The sequence below is a fragment of the Erithacus rubecula genome (assembly GCF_903797595.1).
Source record: "Erithacus rubecula genome assembly, chromosome: 13".
Taxonomy (NCBI): Eukaryota; Metazoa; Chordata; class Aves; order Passeriformes; family Muscicapidae; genus Erithacus; species Erithacus rubecula.
In genome coordinates, this window is record NC_136665.1 from 12025244 (window position 1) to 12045186 (window position 19943).

A 19943-nucleotide genomic window follows, 5' to 3' on the forward strand; every position below is an offset into this window, starting at 1 on the left:
GGGTTGAAATACTCTGAGGCAGGGAGGAGATTGAGGGAGACAGGCCTTAATTACACTCTTCTTTCCTAAATGATTAAATATGAACAAAAGAACTACTGCACTGCATATCCCCTGCACTAAGATCCTACTGCAAATGCAGAGACAGAGCCAAACTTTGCCAGCAATCTTCTCATTTCATCAACAAGATGTGTTCTGCATGTCAAAGTCTGCTCAGGATAGCAAGAGAAATAAACTCTGCAAAATCCAAAGAAGGGTCTGACAGAGCTCAGCCAGACAGGGGCTTGATTAATAATTAAAATAATACTTTGAACACTAAATGGTCTTCTATGTTCCTCTGAGCTGGAGTATTAATCTAGACTGAATCTTTTCCAACAGCTTTTCCTTAGCTGTGACTCAGAAAAAACTATCCTCTTTAAAGAGGTGTGGAGAGAGAGAGGAGACAGGTTTTTTCTCTGCTGTTGCCTACAGCTTCTTGCAAACTGCAGGTTAACCTCAAGGACCCGATGTTGCTTATGTGTGTTTGAAAGGGAACCTCCCCACACACAACTGCAGATAATGTGGAACATCAGTGTGGGGACTGAGGAGCTTTGAGGTGACATCAGAACCTGAAGTGTGTGGGTTTGGGGTGCACTCCTGGCTGTCATTTTTCACTTTCTCAGTGCGCTGAAGCAAAAAAGGCATTTCTCAAGGCAGTTTGATTTTAAGTATAAGTGAAACACGGCAGATTAATCCCCTCAACAGGAGGGAGCATGTGGTACCATTTGGACTTTGTGCCCCAAACCGTCTTTGCAGATGTTTCTGGAGAGCTCTGCCCAGCTGTGGTGGGGAGCTGTGGAAAAGACACTGACACATCTGTTTGATATGGTGTCAAAATGCTGTCAGAATTTTGAGGACAATGCTGTCAGAACGAATCAGTCTGTCAGAACAGACCTGACAGAAGATTGGTTGTAAAGGATGTTGATGCAGAAGATAAGAAATGTGTTTGATGCAGGAGAGGAGAAGAAAGACTGAGAATTTCACAGAAAAGTGGAGTGGTGCAAATGATGACGCAGCAGAGTTTATTTGGGACAAAGGTGAAACAAGAAGCCAGAAAAAGAGCTGGTGTGGTAGAACCACAGAAAACAGGAGGGACTGGATATGTGATTCTGCTGAGAAAGGGTAAGGAAAGGTTGGATCTTTCCTAGATGTGAAAGGAAAATGTGACTCCCAAGGCTACTGATGCAATTACCAGTGTCATTGAGAAAAAACCAACACGAGGTCAGGGGAAGCAGCATCCTTTCAAGGCTAAATGATGCAAAACCACACATTCTGAGAAACATTTCCCACAGTTCAGGAATCCTTTGTAAACACAATTAACCATAGCTCTGATTGTGAGAAGAAAGAGAGCTAATGTGTGAAAAATGCACACAGAATGGCTCCAAGAGAGTGAGGCTAATGGCAGAAATACAAGGATAGAACAAGAAGAAGGGTGTAGATGCAGGTACAGACAATATCTACTTAAAGCCAAGTATGCTACCACCATTGAGACACAGTTCTGCAACACATGGCAATTTTTCCAGAGGCAAAAAGAAACACCAGACTCCCTAGGGCAGGCTCTGCTCTTCTCCAGTAATTAGTGTAAGGTTTTTTAAAAAAACACAAAGCACTGCTAAATCACAAAATCAGAACAACAGAGGCCTGTGTTCCAGACATGGTGTTTATTCAAGGGCCAATTACAATGGGCAAAAGGCTTCTTAATGCAACAGTATATAGGGAGAAAAGATTCCTATAGGAACAGGCAAATTACAAGGAATTTACCTGTCTTGTGCAAATTTGTCTGTCCTTTATCATCTTCCTGCTTCTCAAATTGCTCTCTGAGTGCTGTGGATAACTGATGTCCATAACTGGTGTTGGTGCATTGAGCTTTGAAATCCCTCTTCTTACTGGCAGTTACACAGAGGGCTCCAGTGAAATCTACAGAAGGTTTGGTGCAGATATCCAAAACCACTCTTGTGACAAAGGGCTGGGGGCTCTTGAGATCCTGTCTCTGCCTGGGGCTGGTCGCTGGCACAGAAGAGGGAGGCTCTGTGCTGACAGCATTAACACAGGCATTTGCCTATGTAAATTGATCTCTAATCTGCTGCCTACGTGGTGCTGGTGACACAGTGAAAAACAGAGCTGAATTACCCTAAAATCAACATACAAGTTCACCTACATTCACACAGGCTGTGCAACAAGAGGCGATGACTTCTGATGCTGCGTTATTGCTGCAGGTCCTGAACCAAGGACAGTGGCCCCAGCGTTTGCTCCCTCCAGCAAAACCACTCCCACCGACATCGGCTTTCCTGCCATCCGTCTCATTTTAACACTCCAGACGGCAATGGGAAGCTCCTTTCGGCTGGAGCCTCCTCTCGGTACCCGAAGGATGACACAGCGGGGTCAGCCCTGCCCAGCCCCGGTGAGTGTGTGCCAGCCGGAGCTCTGGGCTCCCTGGTACCGATCCCAGGGCTCCTGTTTGCGAGGGGCAGCTGCTCCGAGCCCACCGGATCCACCGCGCCGCCCGCCCGCCGTCGCCGAGGCAACACGGTCCCCAGGGAAGTGGGATGTGCTGCCATAGCAACACGATGCTCCTGCCTCCTTCCATTGACGCCACGGAGGGGAAATCTGGGGCTGCTGGAAGCACTGAGTCCTATCGGCGATGAAAAGTTGGGGTGGCCAAAGGATCACGGCAAAACCAGACATAAAGCCCTATTTGTAACCCTAATTATAAGCAGTTGCAATTAAAGGCTCCCGCTGCGGTTGCAGCAGCTTTGCCAGTGCCTGCATTAATGCACTGCTCTGAATGAAATAATTTATGTCACATTCCTTTATTACTCATGATCACATGTTTTGCTTTATAGTTAAATTATGAATAATCTAAGCAGGATACATCTTAATGATGCTGTCATTCTTATTCTGGATGTATTGATTCAGCAGGTTCTTTCAACAGAGACTCTCTGACAGTTAATGTAATGGGAATTTTTAAATAACAGAACACTGAAAGGAGAAAGAAGGAAAATGTGTGACTGTCCATAGAAACTGATGACTGCTTCTTTTCAGGAAATGGTGGAAAATACTGATTCACTCTCCTCAGACCTTCACAGAAGAAGTTCAAGGCTGTTCTAGATTTTTCAGCAGGTTTCCTGCTGTTCCAAGGCAAAGATCTATTATTTTCACACTAGTAACTTCCACCAGCCAGCAAGGGCAGGACCCTGCTATGTCAGGTATCACCAGTTCAAGAGAGAGCTCACCTGGGACTTATGAGATATTGAGGAAAGGCTGGAAAGGGATGAATCATAAAACACTGCCAAGAAATGATGGAGTCCATGAGCCCCCTGGAAACACAGAGTCCATCACGGACAGAAGATGTGTCTGGTGTGCATCCTTGAACCAGTTGTCTTTTCCTGAAGCTGCAACACAAATATTAAGACAACATAACATAGTTTCATAACATAGTTTTTTTGGAATAACTGCCTTTGTGACCAGACAAAGGAAGTGATCCAAGTATGAATGTGCAGGGTGTATTCAGAGTAGGGAAGGACTTGACATCAGTCTGGGACCAAGCATGGTGTGGCTGTGACCCTGGCACGACCCCTGTGTGCCCAACAGAAGCACTTCAGGCTGATCAAAGGAGCAGGAGGAAGTACTCCAAAGGAAGAACTGCTCACAGAGCAAAGTGTACAGTAATGACATGATTAATTGCTCACTGCCATTGTTTAAGATTTTGAAGAAGCCAAACAACAAATCATTTTGGAAAAACTTGGGATTTCTACAGTGTAAATAAATAAATATGAAAATAACTCTCACCATTAGAAGAACAAAGACACTTCTTTATTAAGTAACTTTGAATGATAAAATAGAGTGTAAAAAAGAGATCTCTATCATTGAAAAGACTCTTCTTTAATTAAATATAATTAGTATAATGCCTGACTACAAAGTACAATACTTCATAAGATCTGTATTGAATATTCATTGATTCACAAATGCTTGTATGGTCTGAGGAAAGAGATGGAGATTTGAAATATTTTACAGGTATTTACAGAAAAAATTAAAAAGGGATAATATTTTTGCACTGCAAAGAACTGAAAAGGGGTTCCAGGAGCCATTCAGAACATAGACATACATGGATGTCTCTGATGCCACTGTTAGGAGTAGGAGATTGCTGTGTTTGCACCATCAGCTCACCTACTGGCTGACCTGGTACAATCAATAAGAGCTCTTAATAATTACATGAGGAAAAAAAATCTTAAAATTATAGATATATACTTCAAGCATGGCTGTGAGGAATCTAAAGATCTTCCTGTACGGACACTAGATGTCAATGGAGAGACACTTCAAAGCAACTGCAACAAAAGGTAGTGCTGCTGCATTCTCTAAAACCAGATTCTTCTTTTCCTCTTTTTTCAATGTAACTCTTCTGGGATGATAGCCTTGGGAATTAAACTCAAAAACCCCCTCAGGAGCAGCACTTTAGATGGAACACCCATTCAATTAGTTTCCTACACAGATGTGATTTAAGTCATGGTTGAAGGCAGCAAGCATTTTTCAGCTCTACAAACCAATAATTTTTTTCTGACACTGGCAAAGAGGGATCTGGACATGGTGAGGTGCCTTGGATGATAAGACCACCTTGAATGAAGACATCCGAGCTGCAGTCAAGCATCAAATACTTCTATAAAACTTAAGAACCTAAACTGAATTGGAAAATGAGCCTAGAAGTGAGAAATTTCATGTCTCCATTATCCTCCCCTGAGATACAAAATCCTCTACCAACGTTTTCATAATGTACACCAAAGCACAGGATGTGAAGAATGATAGCAAAATAGAATAGGAACTGCCTCCTGATTTTCTCTAAAAACTGGTTAACTGATCTTCATGCTGCTCCATGAGTTTAATTAAAACAAGTGCTAGCAGCTGTAATGAAGCCTATAAAAGGATTTTCAGAGGGAAATACAAAAGTCTGGGGATTTGGTGGATAAAGCTCATTTTTACTGTCGCAATTTACATTTAATGCTGCAATTTCAGCACTTGGAATTACTTAACACACCATGCTGACCTGTAAAGTGAGCCCTTCATTGTAGTACTGCCCAATGTTTGTGTGCAGCACTTCTGTGGCCAGGATGGATCTGTGAGCACCAAGGGCAAGACACAAACACTGAGAACAGTGAAATGTGTCAATGGCTTCTGGTGGACACCAAAAACCACAGCAATTGTTATTTGACAAGCATCTAGTGAAGATACATGACAAATTAGCAAATGCCAAGCGTGGGAAATGGTTAATAACATTCAATCTACAAAGGTGACAACAGAAGATGTAAAAACAGGAGTCGTAGCAACAGTGACATAGTCATACATCTCTGGGTGTGGCATGTTGGGACCAAGTACAGAAATGCTCATACCCTGAACTGTGTGGTGGAAATGTGAGAAGATGGGGAGGGGACAAGTTTGTACATACTGCAAAATTCCAGATCTGCAAGCAAAGGCTCAAGGAAGAAATAAATTTCAGAGCTCTTTGTATGACAAACCCCCCAACATCAACAAACGTGTCTTTGAACAGGTTCTGCTGGAAAACACACACAGCAATTGATAGTTTGGATTCAGATCAGTCTTCAAACAACTCACAGGGAGGTTAATTTTCTTTATTCTCTTAACATAAAATAATCTGAAAACTTTCTACCTTTATTTAGTAGCAATGTCTGTGTACTCTAAGGCCAACATTGCCCTCCAGCAGGATCAGGGCTGCCCAGTGAGTGACTGGCTACCACAGGACATGCACAAAGGTCTGCTCCCACCAGTCACCTCTGCCCAGAATTCATACCAACCTCTGTGGAGAAGGTCTTAATGTAACATTTTCAGTGCTGGGGACAGAAATTAAAGTGCAACCAAAGTGGGTACAGCTTCCACTTTGTATGCAAGAGAACCAGGTGCTCAGCCAAGTCCTTATTTGAATATCCCCTGTTTACACAGCAGTGCTGTTGCTTAGGGCTCCTCTGACGTGGGAACCATCAACTCTTCATCTGCTGTATAGTGCTGCTCAGGGTAGTTTAAACAACATGGTCATCCCACAAGTTTTATGTCACAGATACTGCTTTTATCTAGATTCAAATGTGCCATCTTACATCACAAGTATGATAGTCAGAGGTATTTCTTTTACATCTAGGTAACACCTAGGTTAAATGATTAACAAATCAGGTATTTTAAGGTTGGTGTTTTCTACTGCCTGAAAATTTGTTATTGTTACCAACAGAATCAGTGCTTTCTATGCTCATAAACTAAACTATGTGGATATTTTTACAGATGATTCTTCCAACTTGATACTTTGACATGCATCAACAAATGCAGCAAGACATCTTTCTAAGAATTATCCAGAATATTTTTGATGGACTAAAGGTAGTGTCAAGCTAACAAATTTCAGCTGACTCAAGTATTTATATGAGTTTATTGAAAAAAATGGCTGATTTTCCCACCTGTCTTTGTATAATTGATAGGCAGCTCCAAATGATTTGTTGAAGCTATTCACTCTAAAGACTAACAAAAATACATACTAAATCTTGCTTACTGTCACAAGCAAACCAACTGCTGAGAGGAGCAAGGTTTGGTTTCTGAGGTTTAGTACTTTCCTGAGAAGGAACCAAAGAAGCAGGAGAAGCAGTTTCATCTTGCATGTGGTGTTCAAGGATCTCCACAGCCTGTCTGTTAAGCCCAGGATCACTTGTTTGTTACTATTACTTCTGGTAAAATGCAAACTCAGAAGGTTTGTGTACATTATGCACAAAGTTATATGATGTTTAGGCACATTTGCAGCAACAGGAGCAAGCAGTGGGTAGAAAAATATTAGAATGCTAAACATAGAAAACTTAAAATGTGAAACTCAGCATGTTTTTTACAATGAGGGTGGTCAGCCACGGGAAAAACAGAGCAAGGGAAGTGGGATTTTTTTCATCTCTTTATATCTTATAAAGAAGAGTGGATACATGCAGTTCATAATGATGTGGCAGCCAAAAAATCTAAGGAAAAGTGTTAGAGAACAAAACAAACAGAATCATTTTTGTGCTGTATAAAACCAGGGTAAGCCCCACAGTTTGGGATGTGGAGACCAGAACTGCACACAGTGCTCATGAAAAGCACAGAGAAGCTGAGCAGCTCCAGAAAGGAACATTTAATGTCATCCTGGGGAAGCAGCTGCTTTTGGAGAAGAGACAGTAGGACTGTGAGACCTCAATTTTGAGAGGACTGAGGTTAGATTGAGGTTTACAAAATCACAAAGTAGCAAATAAAACACAGGCAGAAACATTTGCCAAATCCTGTGATATCAGGAGTAGGAGACATTTGGCAAACCTGGGGAGACTGCTCCAGATCTTAGAAAAAGAAGTGCTGCTATATCTTACAGATATTGAACTTCTGGACCTTGCTGCTGAGGTAAACCTTGATCACTGGCTTGAGCACCAGGGGAATGTGGAAAACGTGAGGCTGTGTTCACTAATAAATGTCATCAGAATATTTAGTATTTTCTTGCATGATCCTTGTATGGAATTCGAAGGCAAGTGTAATTAATCCAAGATGTACATATGTTTATATAGTGTCTGAGCTCTGGCTGGTGCTGACAGGTTTATGAGAAGTGAATTATTACTTGTTATAAAAGGATTTATTTTGCTTTATAAGGAGCCAGTCAGAAAGTTTAATCTGATTATTTTTCCCCAGTGCAAGACTACACAGACTATTTTGCTTTTTCTGCTGGCAACTTTACTACTCCTGCCTGAGCAGGACAAGCACTGAAACTCCACAACAGTTTCACAAATGACAAAGTCACACAAAGTCCCACAGATCTGGGTAGAGCAGGCAGAGTAAAGGGATGGGACTTCACATTTGGGAGCACAGACACGTGGTATATATGGGAATAGCTTTCAGCCACTAAGAAATTATTAGGAGAACTACATACTGAAATATACATATATTTTGATAGGAGTACTGTGGGGACCAGCTTCCCCAGCTACACAAGTCTTATCTAACTCCATACTCGGTGCTGAACATGCCATGAAGCCAGAGGAAAAAAATTGCATTGGTCATGCTGCCTGAATTAAAAACGTTATTATAAAGGGGATTAAATTAAGGCTGCAAGTGCATTTTCTAATTTATTTTCTACCATTTTTTTAATGTGAATGCTTATTATAGTAATAATTTTAAAAGTTATGCAAATTCAGGGAGAAAGAAAGCATATGATGAGCTCTATGTATGCACAGCAGGCACTGTAACAATTAACTTGATCGCTGACAAGCTTCTCGCATATTTGTGCCTTCAATTCTGATGTTCCCTGGAAAAAAAAAGGTATATAAAGAAACAGGATAAACTGTGGCGTAAATCAACTTGAAAATGCACTTTGTGTGACCTTGGATGCTTTTGATTTTGTCCGTTGACCTTCAGAGAGAGAATAAACAGAGCTCTGCTCTTTACTTTCCCCTGAAGCTGATTAGTTGTGTGTGGACATATAAATATCAGAAGACCAGTACAATGTAGCCCTTCAGAGACTTAACAATATTTACTGGTAACACTTTTTTTTTTTTTTTTTCAAATAAATAACCAGATTTATATTCACAGACACAAATGACATAAAATTATCAACAGGCATTAAAAGCTGTTTAGGCACATGAGAGCTGAGTAATGCCAAAAGAAGGCAGTTGTGCAAAAAAGTGGGAAAGAAAAAGAAGTGTACTCCCTTTGAATTAGACTTTCTCTTTCTTCCTTTGGACCTTCTTGACAGTGCTTTTCACTAGCATTTGTTTTACCATTTCTACAGAATTTTCAAAATTTCATTTTTACCTCTTCACCACCAGCAGTATCTTCAGCACCCAACCTGCAAATGGAAGATCCGATCAGAAATCTTAATTTTTCTGGGGAGAATAACCATAGTTTTCTCATTGATGAGAATATTTCTCTGTACCAGTTCTGTCAGTAGCTGAAGAACATATACTGAGCAGTGGAATGTGCTCTTGTAATGTTTGAGATCATTAGACATATAATAATGTCTGATGACATTATCATAGGAAAAGCAAATGAAAATTGCCTTTTGAAAAAGGCAATAGAGCAACTGTTGTTCCTGCTGTAGAAAAGAATAGAAATTAAGAGAAACAGCTTCACACCAAATCTTTGGATAAACTGATGAGATGTGGCAAATCTACCTTCTGTGCTTTTTAAAAAAAATTATTCATTTTGCATGGATACACAATGTAATCTTACTCTGCATGGAAATACGGGAGCTGTATGACAAAGAACATCTTTATGTGCCATAGATTTGCAACTGGCCTCCCTGGCAGAGAACAGGCAGTGAAAGCACTGGATGTGGAGTTCTGGGATCTGCTGCTGTGTCCTCCTTCAGCAGCGATGAACAGGCTGCCTTTATCTGGGACTGCACTGAGAACCATCTGGGCGAGCGAGGGGACTCTTTGGCACACGAGCAAACAAAACCAAAACACACAGTACGCTGCCTCAGCCAATTCTGGGCTTCTAAGTGAAATTTTATATTTTGAGTACGAGCCGGTTTCTGCTCTTTTATTGTTGGAACAAAAGAAGAATTAAATAAAAATATGTACACTGACAACACGCAGCGGCGTCACTAAGCCAACATCCGTATTCCCCTTGAGTCATGTTTGCACAGGCCTGTTTTCTCCCAAGACGAGCTTTCCCAGCAATGTCAAACCTTGAGGGCCGATGGCTCCACTCCACACAGCCCCTGGGCATCTGCCAAACCTCCCTTGTACACACAGATAACAGGTTTCGTACAACAGACACAAGCAAAAATCTGAAAAAAGCGCATTGAACAGCAAATGAATGAGTATCTCCAAAGCTCACACACATTGGTAATTACGTGGGTGACGAGGCACTGGCACAGGTTGTGCAGAGGTGTGGATGCCCCATACCTGAAGTGTTCAAAGCCAGGGTGGATGGGGCTTGGAGCAACCTGGTCTAGTGGAAGGTGTTCCTGACCACAGCACAGAGTTTGGAACCAGGTCACCTTTAGGGTTCCTTCCAACCCAAACCATTCTATGATTCTGTGTTTCATTTTTTTCTGAAATGCTTTGTCTTTAATGCTTTGTTGTTATCAGATCAGTACTAATGCCACCAATGCCACCCTTTCCGACTTTATTGTGGCTCTATTCAGTGTTTACCAAAAGGCGTGAAGACCTGCACACTGCTACTCTCACACTGAATAAAGAATTGTTCTTTAATGACATAATTCTGATCAAAACCCAAGGGTCGTAGATCCTAAATCTAACTCCAACCAAGAATTGCATGGAAGTTGGATTGGATCTGGTAAAAAAAGGTGAAAAAAAATCTCGCTCTTCTGCTCCTGGGAGAGCTTGAAACACCCTCACATGATCGGTGAGGAAGAACCTCTGTCCTTGGCACTGGTGAGGCCACACCAAGACTGCTGTGTCTGGTTGTGGGCTCCTCAATTCAGGAAGGGCACTGAGGTGCTGGAGTGAGTCCAGAGAAGGGAATGGAGCTGAGGAAGGGTCTGGAACACAAGTTTGATGAGGAGAAGCTGGGGGTGTTTAGCCTGGAGGAAAGGAAGCTCAGGGGGGCCTTGTGCTCTCTACACGTACCTCAGAGTGTAGCTAAGTGGGGATCCATCGCTTCTCCCACACAACCAACAAAAGGACAAGAGGACAAGGGCTCAAGCTGTGCCAGGAGAGGTTTAGGTTGGACATTGGGTAGAATTCTTCCACGGAAAGGGTGATTAGATAGTGGAACAGGCTGCTCAGGAACGTGGTGGAGTCACCGTCCCTGGATGTGTCTAAGACTGGACGCGCCACTCAGTGTCACGGTCTAGACACGACGGTGTTTGGCCAAAGACTGCACTCAATGATCTCAGAGATCTTTTCCAACCTACTTGTTCTGTGATTCTGACAAGAAATGAGTGTACGGGGTCACTGATGTGAAATCAGAGAAAAATAAAAACGCAGCAGCGACGGCCGGGAGGCGCCTGACTGACACTCCGCACACGCCGCCGCCGGCTTTGGTCCAGGGGCTTCCCAGCACCGCTCACAGCCGGCCCAATCCGCCGTGACCGGGGTTTAACGACTGCGGCGGGCGCAGAACGGCGGCGCCCAGCAGTTTTCCGAAGAGCCGAACCACCTAGGCACGCACCCGGGGAACCACCCCGTCTCCTGCCGTGCTCCCCCGCTCCCCGTGCCCGCTGCCCACTGCCCGTGCCCGTGCCCGCTGCCCGCTCCCGCCCCGGCCCCGCCGCGCCCGCGGTGACGCACGAACCCCCTCCCGGCCCCGCGCACGCGCGGCCGCAGCCCCGCGCCCGCTCCCGCGCCCCCTCCGCGCCTGCGCCGCGGGGCCGCTCCCGCCCCGTCCCGTCCCTCCCCTCCGCGCCCCGCGGCTCGTGTGACCGGAGCGGCGGGAGTCGGTCCGCGCCCGTCTGGGAGGCCCTGAGCCCGCACCGCCACCGCCACCGGCACCGCCGGCCGCGGACGCGGGGAGGGACGGACGGACGGACGGACGGTAGAGGGAGGGAGGCGAGGCGGCCTCCCGGGTGTCCGGCACCATGAGCATCGAGATCCCGCCGGGCCTCACCGAGCTGCTGCAGGGCTACACGGTGGAGGTGCTGCGGCACCGGCCGTCCGACCTGCTGGGCTTCGCCGCCGAGTACTTCGCCCGCCTGCGGGATGCCCGCGACCAGGAGGCGGGCGGTGGCCGCAGGGTGGTCAGCTTTGACGGGGAGCCCATGCAGACCGAGTCCAACGGCGACGAGGAGCCCGACCGCGGCGACGACGAGTCCGACTCCGACTTCGAGCGTAAGTGCCGGCGCTGCCGCCGAGGGGGCGCGGGGTCGTGCCGGGGGTTGCAGCCCGGGGCCGCCGGCCGCACCCCGCCGTGCCCGGTGCCGCGGCCGCCGCTGCCGGGCACGGCGGGCAGCGAGGAGGGATTGAATGGGGGAAAGGCTCCGCCGGCTCCCGCAGCCCCGCCGTGCCGCCGCTGCCGCTCCCCGCGGGCTGCCCGCCGTGCCCCGGGCGCCCCGAGCCCCGTCGCGGGTGTGCGGCGCTGCCCTGCGCGGCCCGAGTGCCCCGGGGTCTGACCGGTATCGCCGGGCAGCGAGCGCGCTGCCAAGCATGTGATAGGGAAGATCATGTGTTATTGTGCAACCTCTTCTGTACTTATCTTTACATTTCTTCAAATCATTGCGGACTAGTGTGCTTGGGTTTTTTTCGCTGGAACTGGAGTGGTTTGTTGCCGCTGTTGTGTATTTAAAGGGGCTATTATAAAGCACTGAAATAACTTTCGCTATTTAGCAACATACTAAAATTCAAAGCCACCTCTATATTGCTTTTTAGACTGCCGGTCGCGAAGATGGAAAAGATACTTAAGCTGATCTGGACAAGGAAATGCCACTTGTGATACTGAAATTTTTATTCTGTCAGAATTGTACTGTGTTTTGGGCTATGCGGGGTGTTTGTAATTTGGGCTGTAATTGAGCCTCAGTGTGAGAAGTTATTTAAAATGCCTGTGAATGGTGGTACTTGGCACGTCCAGAATTTTGGACCTGAAATCACTGAATACTTTCTCATTATTAGAAAGTAGCTTAAAGGGGAGGGGAAGATGAGAAAAGACGTGCTTTCCCTGAACTTTCAGTGCCCTCGTTTGAAGGTCTTCTGCCCTTGACCTATAACGTAAAGGTTTCTGCCTTTTATTGATAGAGGATCCTCTTTTAGAGCAATAACTGGATGTCACCTTGGGGATGAAGTCTGCTCTTAACATATACTCCCTGGTTAACAGTTTTAGAGAAACAGGAAGAAATTAAGCTATGGAACAAGTAATTGTTTTTATTAAGGAAGCATTGAGACATCAGCTATTTTTGCAGTGCTTTTAGGCCGGGAACTTCACAAAGTAAAGCACGTCTTAAGCTCTTGGAAATAGACAAACAGGACATGGAACGTGGGAGAGGACAAGAGAGAAATGTACAGTCAGAATGAATTAAAAACAAGTTTGCAATCAGTGTCTGGATTTGGATGTTTTTTTTCTCATGAGAGAGAAGTTCTGTTTAGGGCATGAAGAAAAATAGATTAAAGGTGAAGGGTAAAGATGTGGGCACTGGTAGTGACTGAATTGAAGTAAGGGAATGTTCAAGTGTGAGCACAGATGTATGGAAACTGCGGTGATTTTTTGCCCTGCAGCCAAGTCAGTGATATTTTCAAACATCTCCAAATATGAAAGAAGTTAGAGCTTCTTGCAAAACATATTTTTAAATTAAACTCCACGTTGGAAAAATCTCAGAAGTTAGTTTGACGTAATTCTTAAAAATCTTAAAAATGTGCGATGTCTTTGTATTCAATATTTTCTTTTAAAAAAAAAGGAACCCAAGCCACAAAAAAATCCCTCAAGTAACAAAACCAAACAAAAAACCCACTCCACCAGAATGTCTGATGTCTTTGAGCATGATTTTGCTATTTTGTGATTAATTTACCTAGATTTGGGGCTTGAAATACCATCTTCAGGGAAGTAAGTATAAAACGTTCTTTATGAATATTGCAGCTGGATGGGTCCTCTGAAATTAAATATTTTCGGATACAAATATAAAAATGTAATGGTTGCATACAGCTTTTCAAATGCAGCTTTACAGAGTGAGGCTGTCCGAAACTGAAGGGTGGTGCCTTTGCTTCATATTTCTGCTTATCATCTTTCTATCTTAGTCAGAGAGAAAATTAAATTAACAAGGCTGAGGACTGTCACTTGTTGTAGTGTAGTCCTTTGGGCAAGTGCCACTGTCAGTAATGCTGTTTTGCTTCTTATCTGCAAGCCCATGCTGTTTCCCAGGAACTGTGCCATGTTCTCTGTAACAGCAGGTGAGGATCCCTCTGCAGGCTCAGAGAAATGATTCTTTCTTGCATTGTTTTACAGTGTGGGTGAGAGTCACCCACAGTCACTATGTGTTAATTAGGTGATTAGTTAATTAGGTTCTGTTGTAATTGTTGTCTCTATCAATGAAAAATGTTAAGTCAGAGATTCTGATACCTGATGACTGTCACAGGTAGGACAATACTTGTGAAAGACAAGCTCCTGGGTGCTTATATCTGCTTAGTATTTAAAGAACATGTGGAGATGGGGAAACACACACCTTTGAGTTGCTCTGACAGTCAAATGGATGTTTTAAACGTGTTTCTATTCTGTTTATAAAGATGAAGTTGAGCAGTTGTTTTTGTAAATTATTATGTTAAGGAAACTTAAAGCTAGTTTAAATAATTGCCCTTGCTGTATATGTTGGAAATAGGAAAAATCTTCAGAAATAAAGTGTTTGTCTTTGTGTGTGTGTCTGGCCCAGTATTAAATCAGTGTATGTCACTAAGCTGCATCTGCATGCCCAGACAGAGAACATTTTAGATAAATTATGTGGGGTTTTTTGTATGCTCTGAGTGCATATGGTCACAGAAGCAAGAATAAGTCAGAGGGAGGTCTTGGCCTTTGGTGTAAACCATGTGGCAAATGTCTTCAAGAAATCATAGTGATGCCATAGTGGCACTCCATTCATGTGGTAAGCCACTGAAACTAGCTAGGCTACAAAAAAAGACTCTTGTTCTCTTAGGATGATGACTCTTAGGTGATGCTTAGGAAATTATTTCCAGGTTTATGTTTTCTGTCTGACCCCCCTGGAGTCTCATCCTTTATTTCAACTGTTTTTGTACATGTGATCAAAGGACATGAGTATGTGACTGTTCAGCAGAGTGTTTTGTAAGGCATACATGGAAATAAAGTGATGATAGTTGTGGGGGAACCTCCAGAAACGTTTATCCACTGGACTGTGACATAGAATTGAAGGGATGAGCTTAACTGCAAAATTGAGAAGTTGGGAGGGTTGGGAAAGTTGCAAAGCAAGACCTTCAAAACTCAGGCTGAGAGTGTAATTAAGGACAGATATGTATTCTTCAAGTGTGTTTGTTGTTGACCATGACACTTGTACTTTTAACAAGCAGGCTCTGAATGGCTGTGATAAGACTGTGAAATTAATTGCACGGAAATGGTGTGTTCTCCGTTTGGGTTCCTGCTTTGGGAAACCTCCTGTTGAGCACACCTGAAGGAAGGCAGAGGCTCTGCTTCCCTGTTCCTTCAGGCTACTGCACTAAGGTGCACAATTGCATAAAATTGCAGTTGCATAAAAGTGCTGCACAATTAACTTTGCTGTTTTGTCTTATTTTTTTGTAACAAAACCACCTGTGTGTGTTCTCGGAGGTACTAAATATAACTAACAATGGGACTGAAATATTTTTGGGGTTATACTAACTTGAGCAACTCAGATGTTTCAACTAATTACAAATATTTTGTTGTAAATAAAACGTTTCCTTCTCAGGATTTCACCTTGATATGGAAGGAAAGATGATGTGCTTTACAGCTCCTCCCTGAACAAAAGAGAGCCCTTCTTAATATTTTGCTTTTGAAATAATCCTCTTCAGTATGCTCTCTTGTTATGACAGGAAATGGTGCATATGAATCTAGATGGACAGGTGGAAAGATTGTTTAGCTCTGCACTGAGCTTTTCAATTAAAATGTGAGGATTTGCTGAATGTCATCTTTAAAACATCAGTAGAATATCTGAGCAGAAGGGAGTAGAGAAATGCTCGTTTACATCATTAGATCTTGAATGTAGTACAGAATAAGAGTTCAGTGAATCTTTGAAATATTTACCTTTTTAATTGTTAATGGAAACACTTGGTATTAAATTAAACCTGATTTAGTTTGCTTATCTTTTTATTTTTAAGCACCAGTTGCTTATGCTTTCTTATTCTGAACCAATGTCCTGTGGAATTCCTCAGAAATCACTGTTATATCAGTCACAAAGCATTTATGGTCTGCCTACATCAATTCACAGGTTAGGCATAACTGCTTGCTGTTTCCCTGAAATAATTCAGTGAAACTTGCTGAATTGTAGGAGTTGGATGATGTTAAACCTTTTGTAGTATAGCATAAGAAAAGCAGTCCTTTTGAAAATTACTGTTCAAGTTTTCAGATGTAATTCAGATTCGTGGGATATTGCACATGTTGCTGTGAGATACCTCAGCTTTAAAATTAAAGTACTTTGAACTTTTTACTAGTGCTTTCATGTACCTACTTCTTCCTTTAACTGTTAACTGGCTGGCAATAAACCACAGTAGCTCTCTTCTCAAATGTGCAATATAAATTCAGTCCAAAGACTAGCTACTTTATTTAAAATTAGGTAGCACAGTGAGCATTCTTATAATCTGATAATTACTAGCTCTGCACACTTTTTTTAATAGTAGTTATGACAAAAGTGTTTTGTGCTCTGCTTAAGTAGTCTCTAGATTTTTAGGGAGGTGGAGGAGGGAGAAGCTGTGTTAATGGTTGGACTCAATGATCTTAAAGGTCTTTTCCACCTTAAACAATTCTATGATCTGACTGCATGAAACCTTTGAATTTGGTATACAAAAAAAGTGCACATTCTTGCTTTATGTTTTAAAAGGTATGTTCAAACAAACCTAGTGCCCAGAAAGTTTTATTTATTATTTTATTTATTCTTTGATCTCCATCAATAGCATGGAATCAGTTGTAAAGCAAAATACTAGTGATGCATCTGTGCTCTAAGAGGAATATATTTCTGCATTTAATTTTCTAATTTTGTTACATTTTGGCAGCACAGTATCTTGGTGTTTAACATAAAAAATGTGAGGTGAAGGAGTAGAGTTGTGCAGCTGCTGTATTTGCACATCTTTGCTTTTGCAGAGGTGGTTCTCCAGGACTTAAATCTGAAGGATTAAGTACCAGTGGAACTTCACTCCCTATATTTATCTTGTTCTCATGGGGGAATTTTGAAGATAAACTAAGTATTAAGGAACACTGATTTTACTTCTTTTTAGTTGCTTGGACAGAACATATAAATACTTTTTTTTTTTTTTTTCCTGGAGATCTTTTTGCTTCTGTATTTGTTTATCACAATAAAATTGTTTTTCAGTACTTGTTCCTGAGGTTGCAATTACTGTATTACATGGTTAGACTAGGAATTTTTTGAACTAAGTAGTGTAGTTCTAAGGGAGCCAGCAATTGTGGCTCAATGGGACTTGAAGGAATGTTTCATCAGTAATCCTCTGTATAGAGGAAAGTTAATCAGAATGTGTCTTTAATATGTCCTTACCTGAGATAGTAAAAGAACTAGCAGTGTGAAGTAAAGGGATAAAAGGTGCTGACTGGTTGAGAAACAGAGACTCATAGATGGATTGACTGAAATTCAGATATCTCTGGATAGTGCTAAATATATACTGATTTACATCAAGAAGGATGAACTTCTGTATTAATTATAAAAGCTAAGTTTTTTGCAATTTTGACATAGTTCACATAGTTATTTGTAATGTCTTGCCCTCAGCACTGTTAATATTCCTGTAGCATCTATTAGATATTCTTTACAATCTCTTGAGAAAGATACACTCTTTTTTTCAGTGTGCAGTTAGTGGCTTGATGTAATTGTTCTGCTTTAAATGATCAGTATGTTCTAAAATGTGAGGAAGTGTGCAGTATTTTTTGTTTGTTTAAAATTTCATTTAAATTCATATTTGTAGTCTGTTGCATACCAGTAACTTTTCATGTAGCTCTTAAGCTTGTTATTTTCTGAAAGAGCTTTATATAGTTGCTATAACTGTACAGATAAATTTTTGACTGTTTCTGCTCTTGATACCCTGCTGTTACTCTGTGTACTAGCCTCTAAAAGAGCATAACTATGAAAGAAGTGGGTAACCAGGGCCATTATAAATAATTGCTGTATTCTTAGAAGCCTGTTTTTCCATGTTGAGAAGGTTTATTGTAAGAAAAGTTGTATGAAACTTTTGAAATTGTATTCTTCTACCTGGTTCTAAAATTAAGCTAAAGGAAGATACTGTGTATCAGTACTAGATATTGTACTAAACATTAATTTCTATTTAATTTTGCTTTTTTTTTTTTTTTTTTTGTTAATTTAATAAACTAATATTAGAATGCTGAAACAATTCTGTCAGTATTGCCCTCGTGCTTATACTGAAGTTTTCTTGTACCCTCTTACCTAAAATAAAACAATGGAGATCTCGGGGGAGAGGAGGAGACAGCAGAGAACAAGCTCGCTTCAATCTATTCACCAGTCAGTCATTAAAAACGTTCATGTCTGACAGAGCAGTTGCTCATTATTCAAATGAAGACTGGAAATGTAGCCAAGATGAGCTATGAATGTTTCCCACTGGCTTCAGTAACGTTTTCAGCTTCATGAATGATCATTCATATTTTCTTGTGAAAGAAGAGAGAGATTGTAATAAATATAGCTCACAAAACCACTGGTTCCTCTTTTAGAGGGATGGTATTTCTTCCTCTGTAATGGTTAATGGTCCTTTAGATTTCTTTAGTTGTGGTTCTTTGTGTTCCATGCTTGGCTTTGCATCAGTACTTCTTTGGTGTGTAACAATTGTTGGTGTTTTTTGATGCATCAAGATTCTTTGATTCATGTAGGTTTAATTTTTTTCCTGAGGTGCTGTCATTTCCACAGCAAATGGTGTGTACTCTTCTCCAGTCTTTTAATGTCTTTATACGTCACTGTAGTATGAAACAGACAAGGGAAATAATAAATCATAAAAATATTGGTTAGAAAAACAACTGGGGGGTGGGATTCAGGAAATCTGAGTATGGATGAAATGCTCTTGTATAAAAGACTTGCATAGGCTTACTATGATAGTAATACTAATAAAGGTTGTGTACTTTTGAGATCCTTTAATGCAAAAGCATATTTTTCTTTTAAAAATACAAATCTGAAAGAGGGACCATTGATGGAAACTCCAGAAATCCATTGTGCAGAACAAGCAGCTGTTTTATGGTCACTGATATTTTGCCTGTGAGAATTGTGGAGATGGTAGCAGTGTTCTCTGCTGTTGTGTGAAGGATACTTAGAAGAGACAGGAGATTTAGAAGAAAACCCCCTGTCTTACAGTTTTCATACTGCTAGGATTTGGCCTCTGTACAAATACACAATAAATCATGTATAATAAAGGCCAGCATTTTATTAGTAGCAGTTTTGCTGCTGGTCCTTTCCTATGGGGCGTTTCTTTTCTGTGTAGAAATGGCAAATGATTGACAGTGGCAGTTCTCTGTGCATGGATGTTGAAATTCCCTTTAGGGGGAGAAAGCATCTTTAGGAACTTCTTCAAGGCATGAGGTGGGGACTTGCAGATATTACTTCTGTAGCATTGCTTTTATTGTCATTTAAAACCAACAACAGCCTGGGGGGTTATTTTGTAAGAAATGTTAAGGCACTCTCTGTTCTCTCCTTTTATTTCCTGGTGGCTTGCAGAACAGCTTTGCTTCTGTTCAGAAATGGTGTCTAGCCTGCAGGGGCTGGCATGATGTCAGCTTTTGGTGTGAGGTCATCTTACAGAAGTCTGGAACCCTGCATTCCTTTTTGGGTATTAGTGAGGTCCAGACCAAGATGGTCAGATCAGGGGCCTGACCAGCAGAACTGAGCAAATTGTCACAAAATCTCACTCCAAACATATGTGAAGAAGGGGTAAGATTGCAGACTGGAGGGAAGGTGCATGTTCTCCCACCAGTCACTGTTCTGTCCTCCTGGATGTGGGTGGTTTCGTTGCAGAACATTGTAGAAACATGTGGAATTTGTGTGGGAAATGAAATGTGGTTTTTGGATGAAGGTTGAGAAACTGCTTTGTAGTTTTCCTCTATATTTTTGAATCAACTGTAGTGCCAATTTCCTCATTCTTGGTGATTGCATATTGACAAACTGCTATAAAGCAGGATGTCACAATGGCTCTTCATTTCCATTTTGGTTCTTCCTCCCTTGGGACAGCATATTGTTTTCTGCTTCCTATTGAGAAAACTGCGTTCCATAGAAGAAATAAAAAAAACCAACCACAAATATTTTTGTGTTATTTTTCCTGGTGAGGCTCCAG

The 19943-nt window shown here is 42.1% G+C and overlaps 1 protein-coding gene and 1 long non-coding RNA gene across 2 annotated transcripts in view; one reads left to right on the plus strand and one right to left on the minus strand.

Moving 5' to 3' along the window:
- Window positions 1-9550: 9550 nt before the first annotated feature.
- Window positions 9551-11233, minus strand: LOC306807303. Its single transcript, XR_013775690.1, has 2 exons — window positions 10620-11233; window positions 9551-10531 (listed from the first exon to the last, which is right to left on the minus strand). It is a non-coding gene; the product is annotated as an uncharacterized lncRNA (long non-coding RNA).
- Window positions 11234-11326: 93 nt separating this feature from the next.
- Window positions 11327-19943, plus strand: part of PRKAR2A (protein kinase cAMP-dependent type II regulatory subunit alpha) — a 59557-nt gene continuing 50940 nt past the window's right edge. Inside the window, exon 1 of the mRNA XM_079316699.1 lies at window positions 11327-11819. Coding sequence (XP_079172825.1) covers window positions 11570-11819 — 250 coding nt within the window. The 5' untranslated portion in view covers window positions 11327-11569. The remainder of the gene's footprint in view (window positions 11820-19943) is intronic.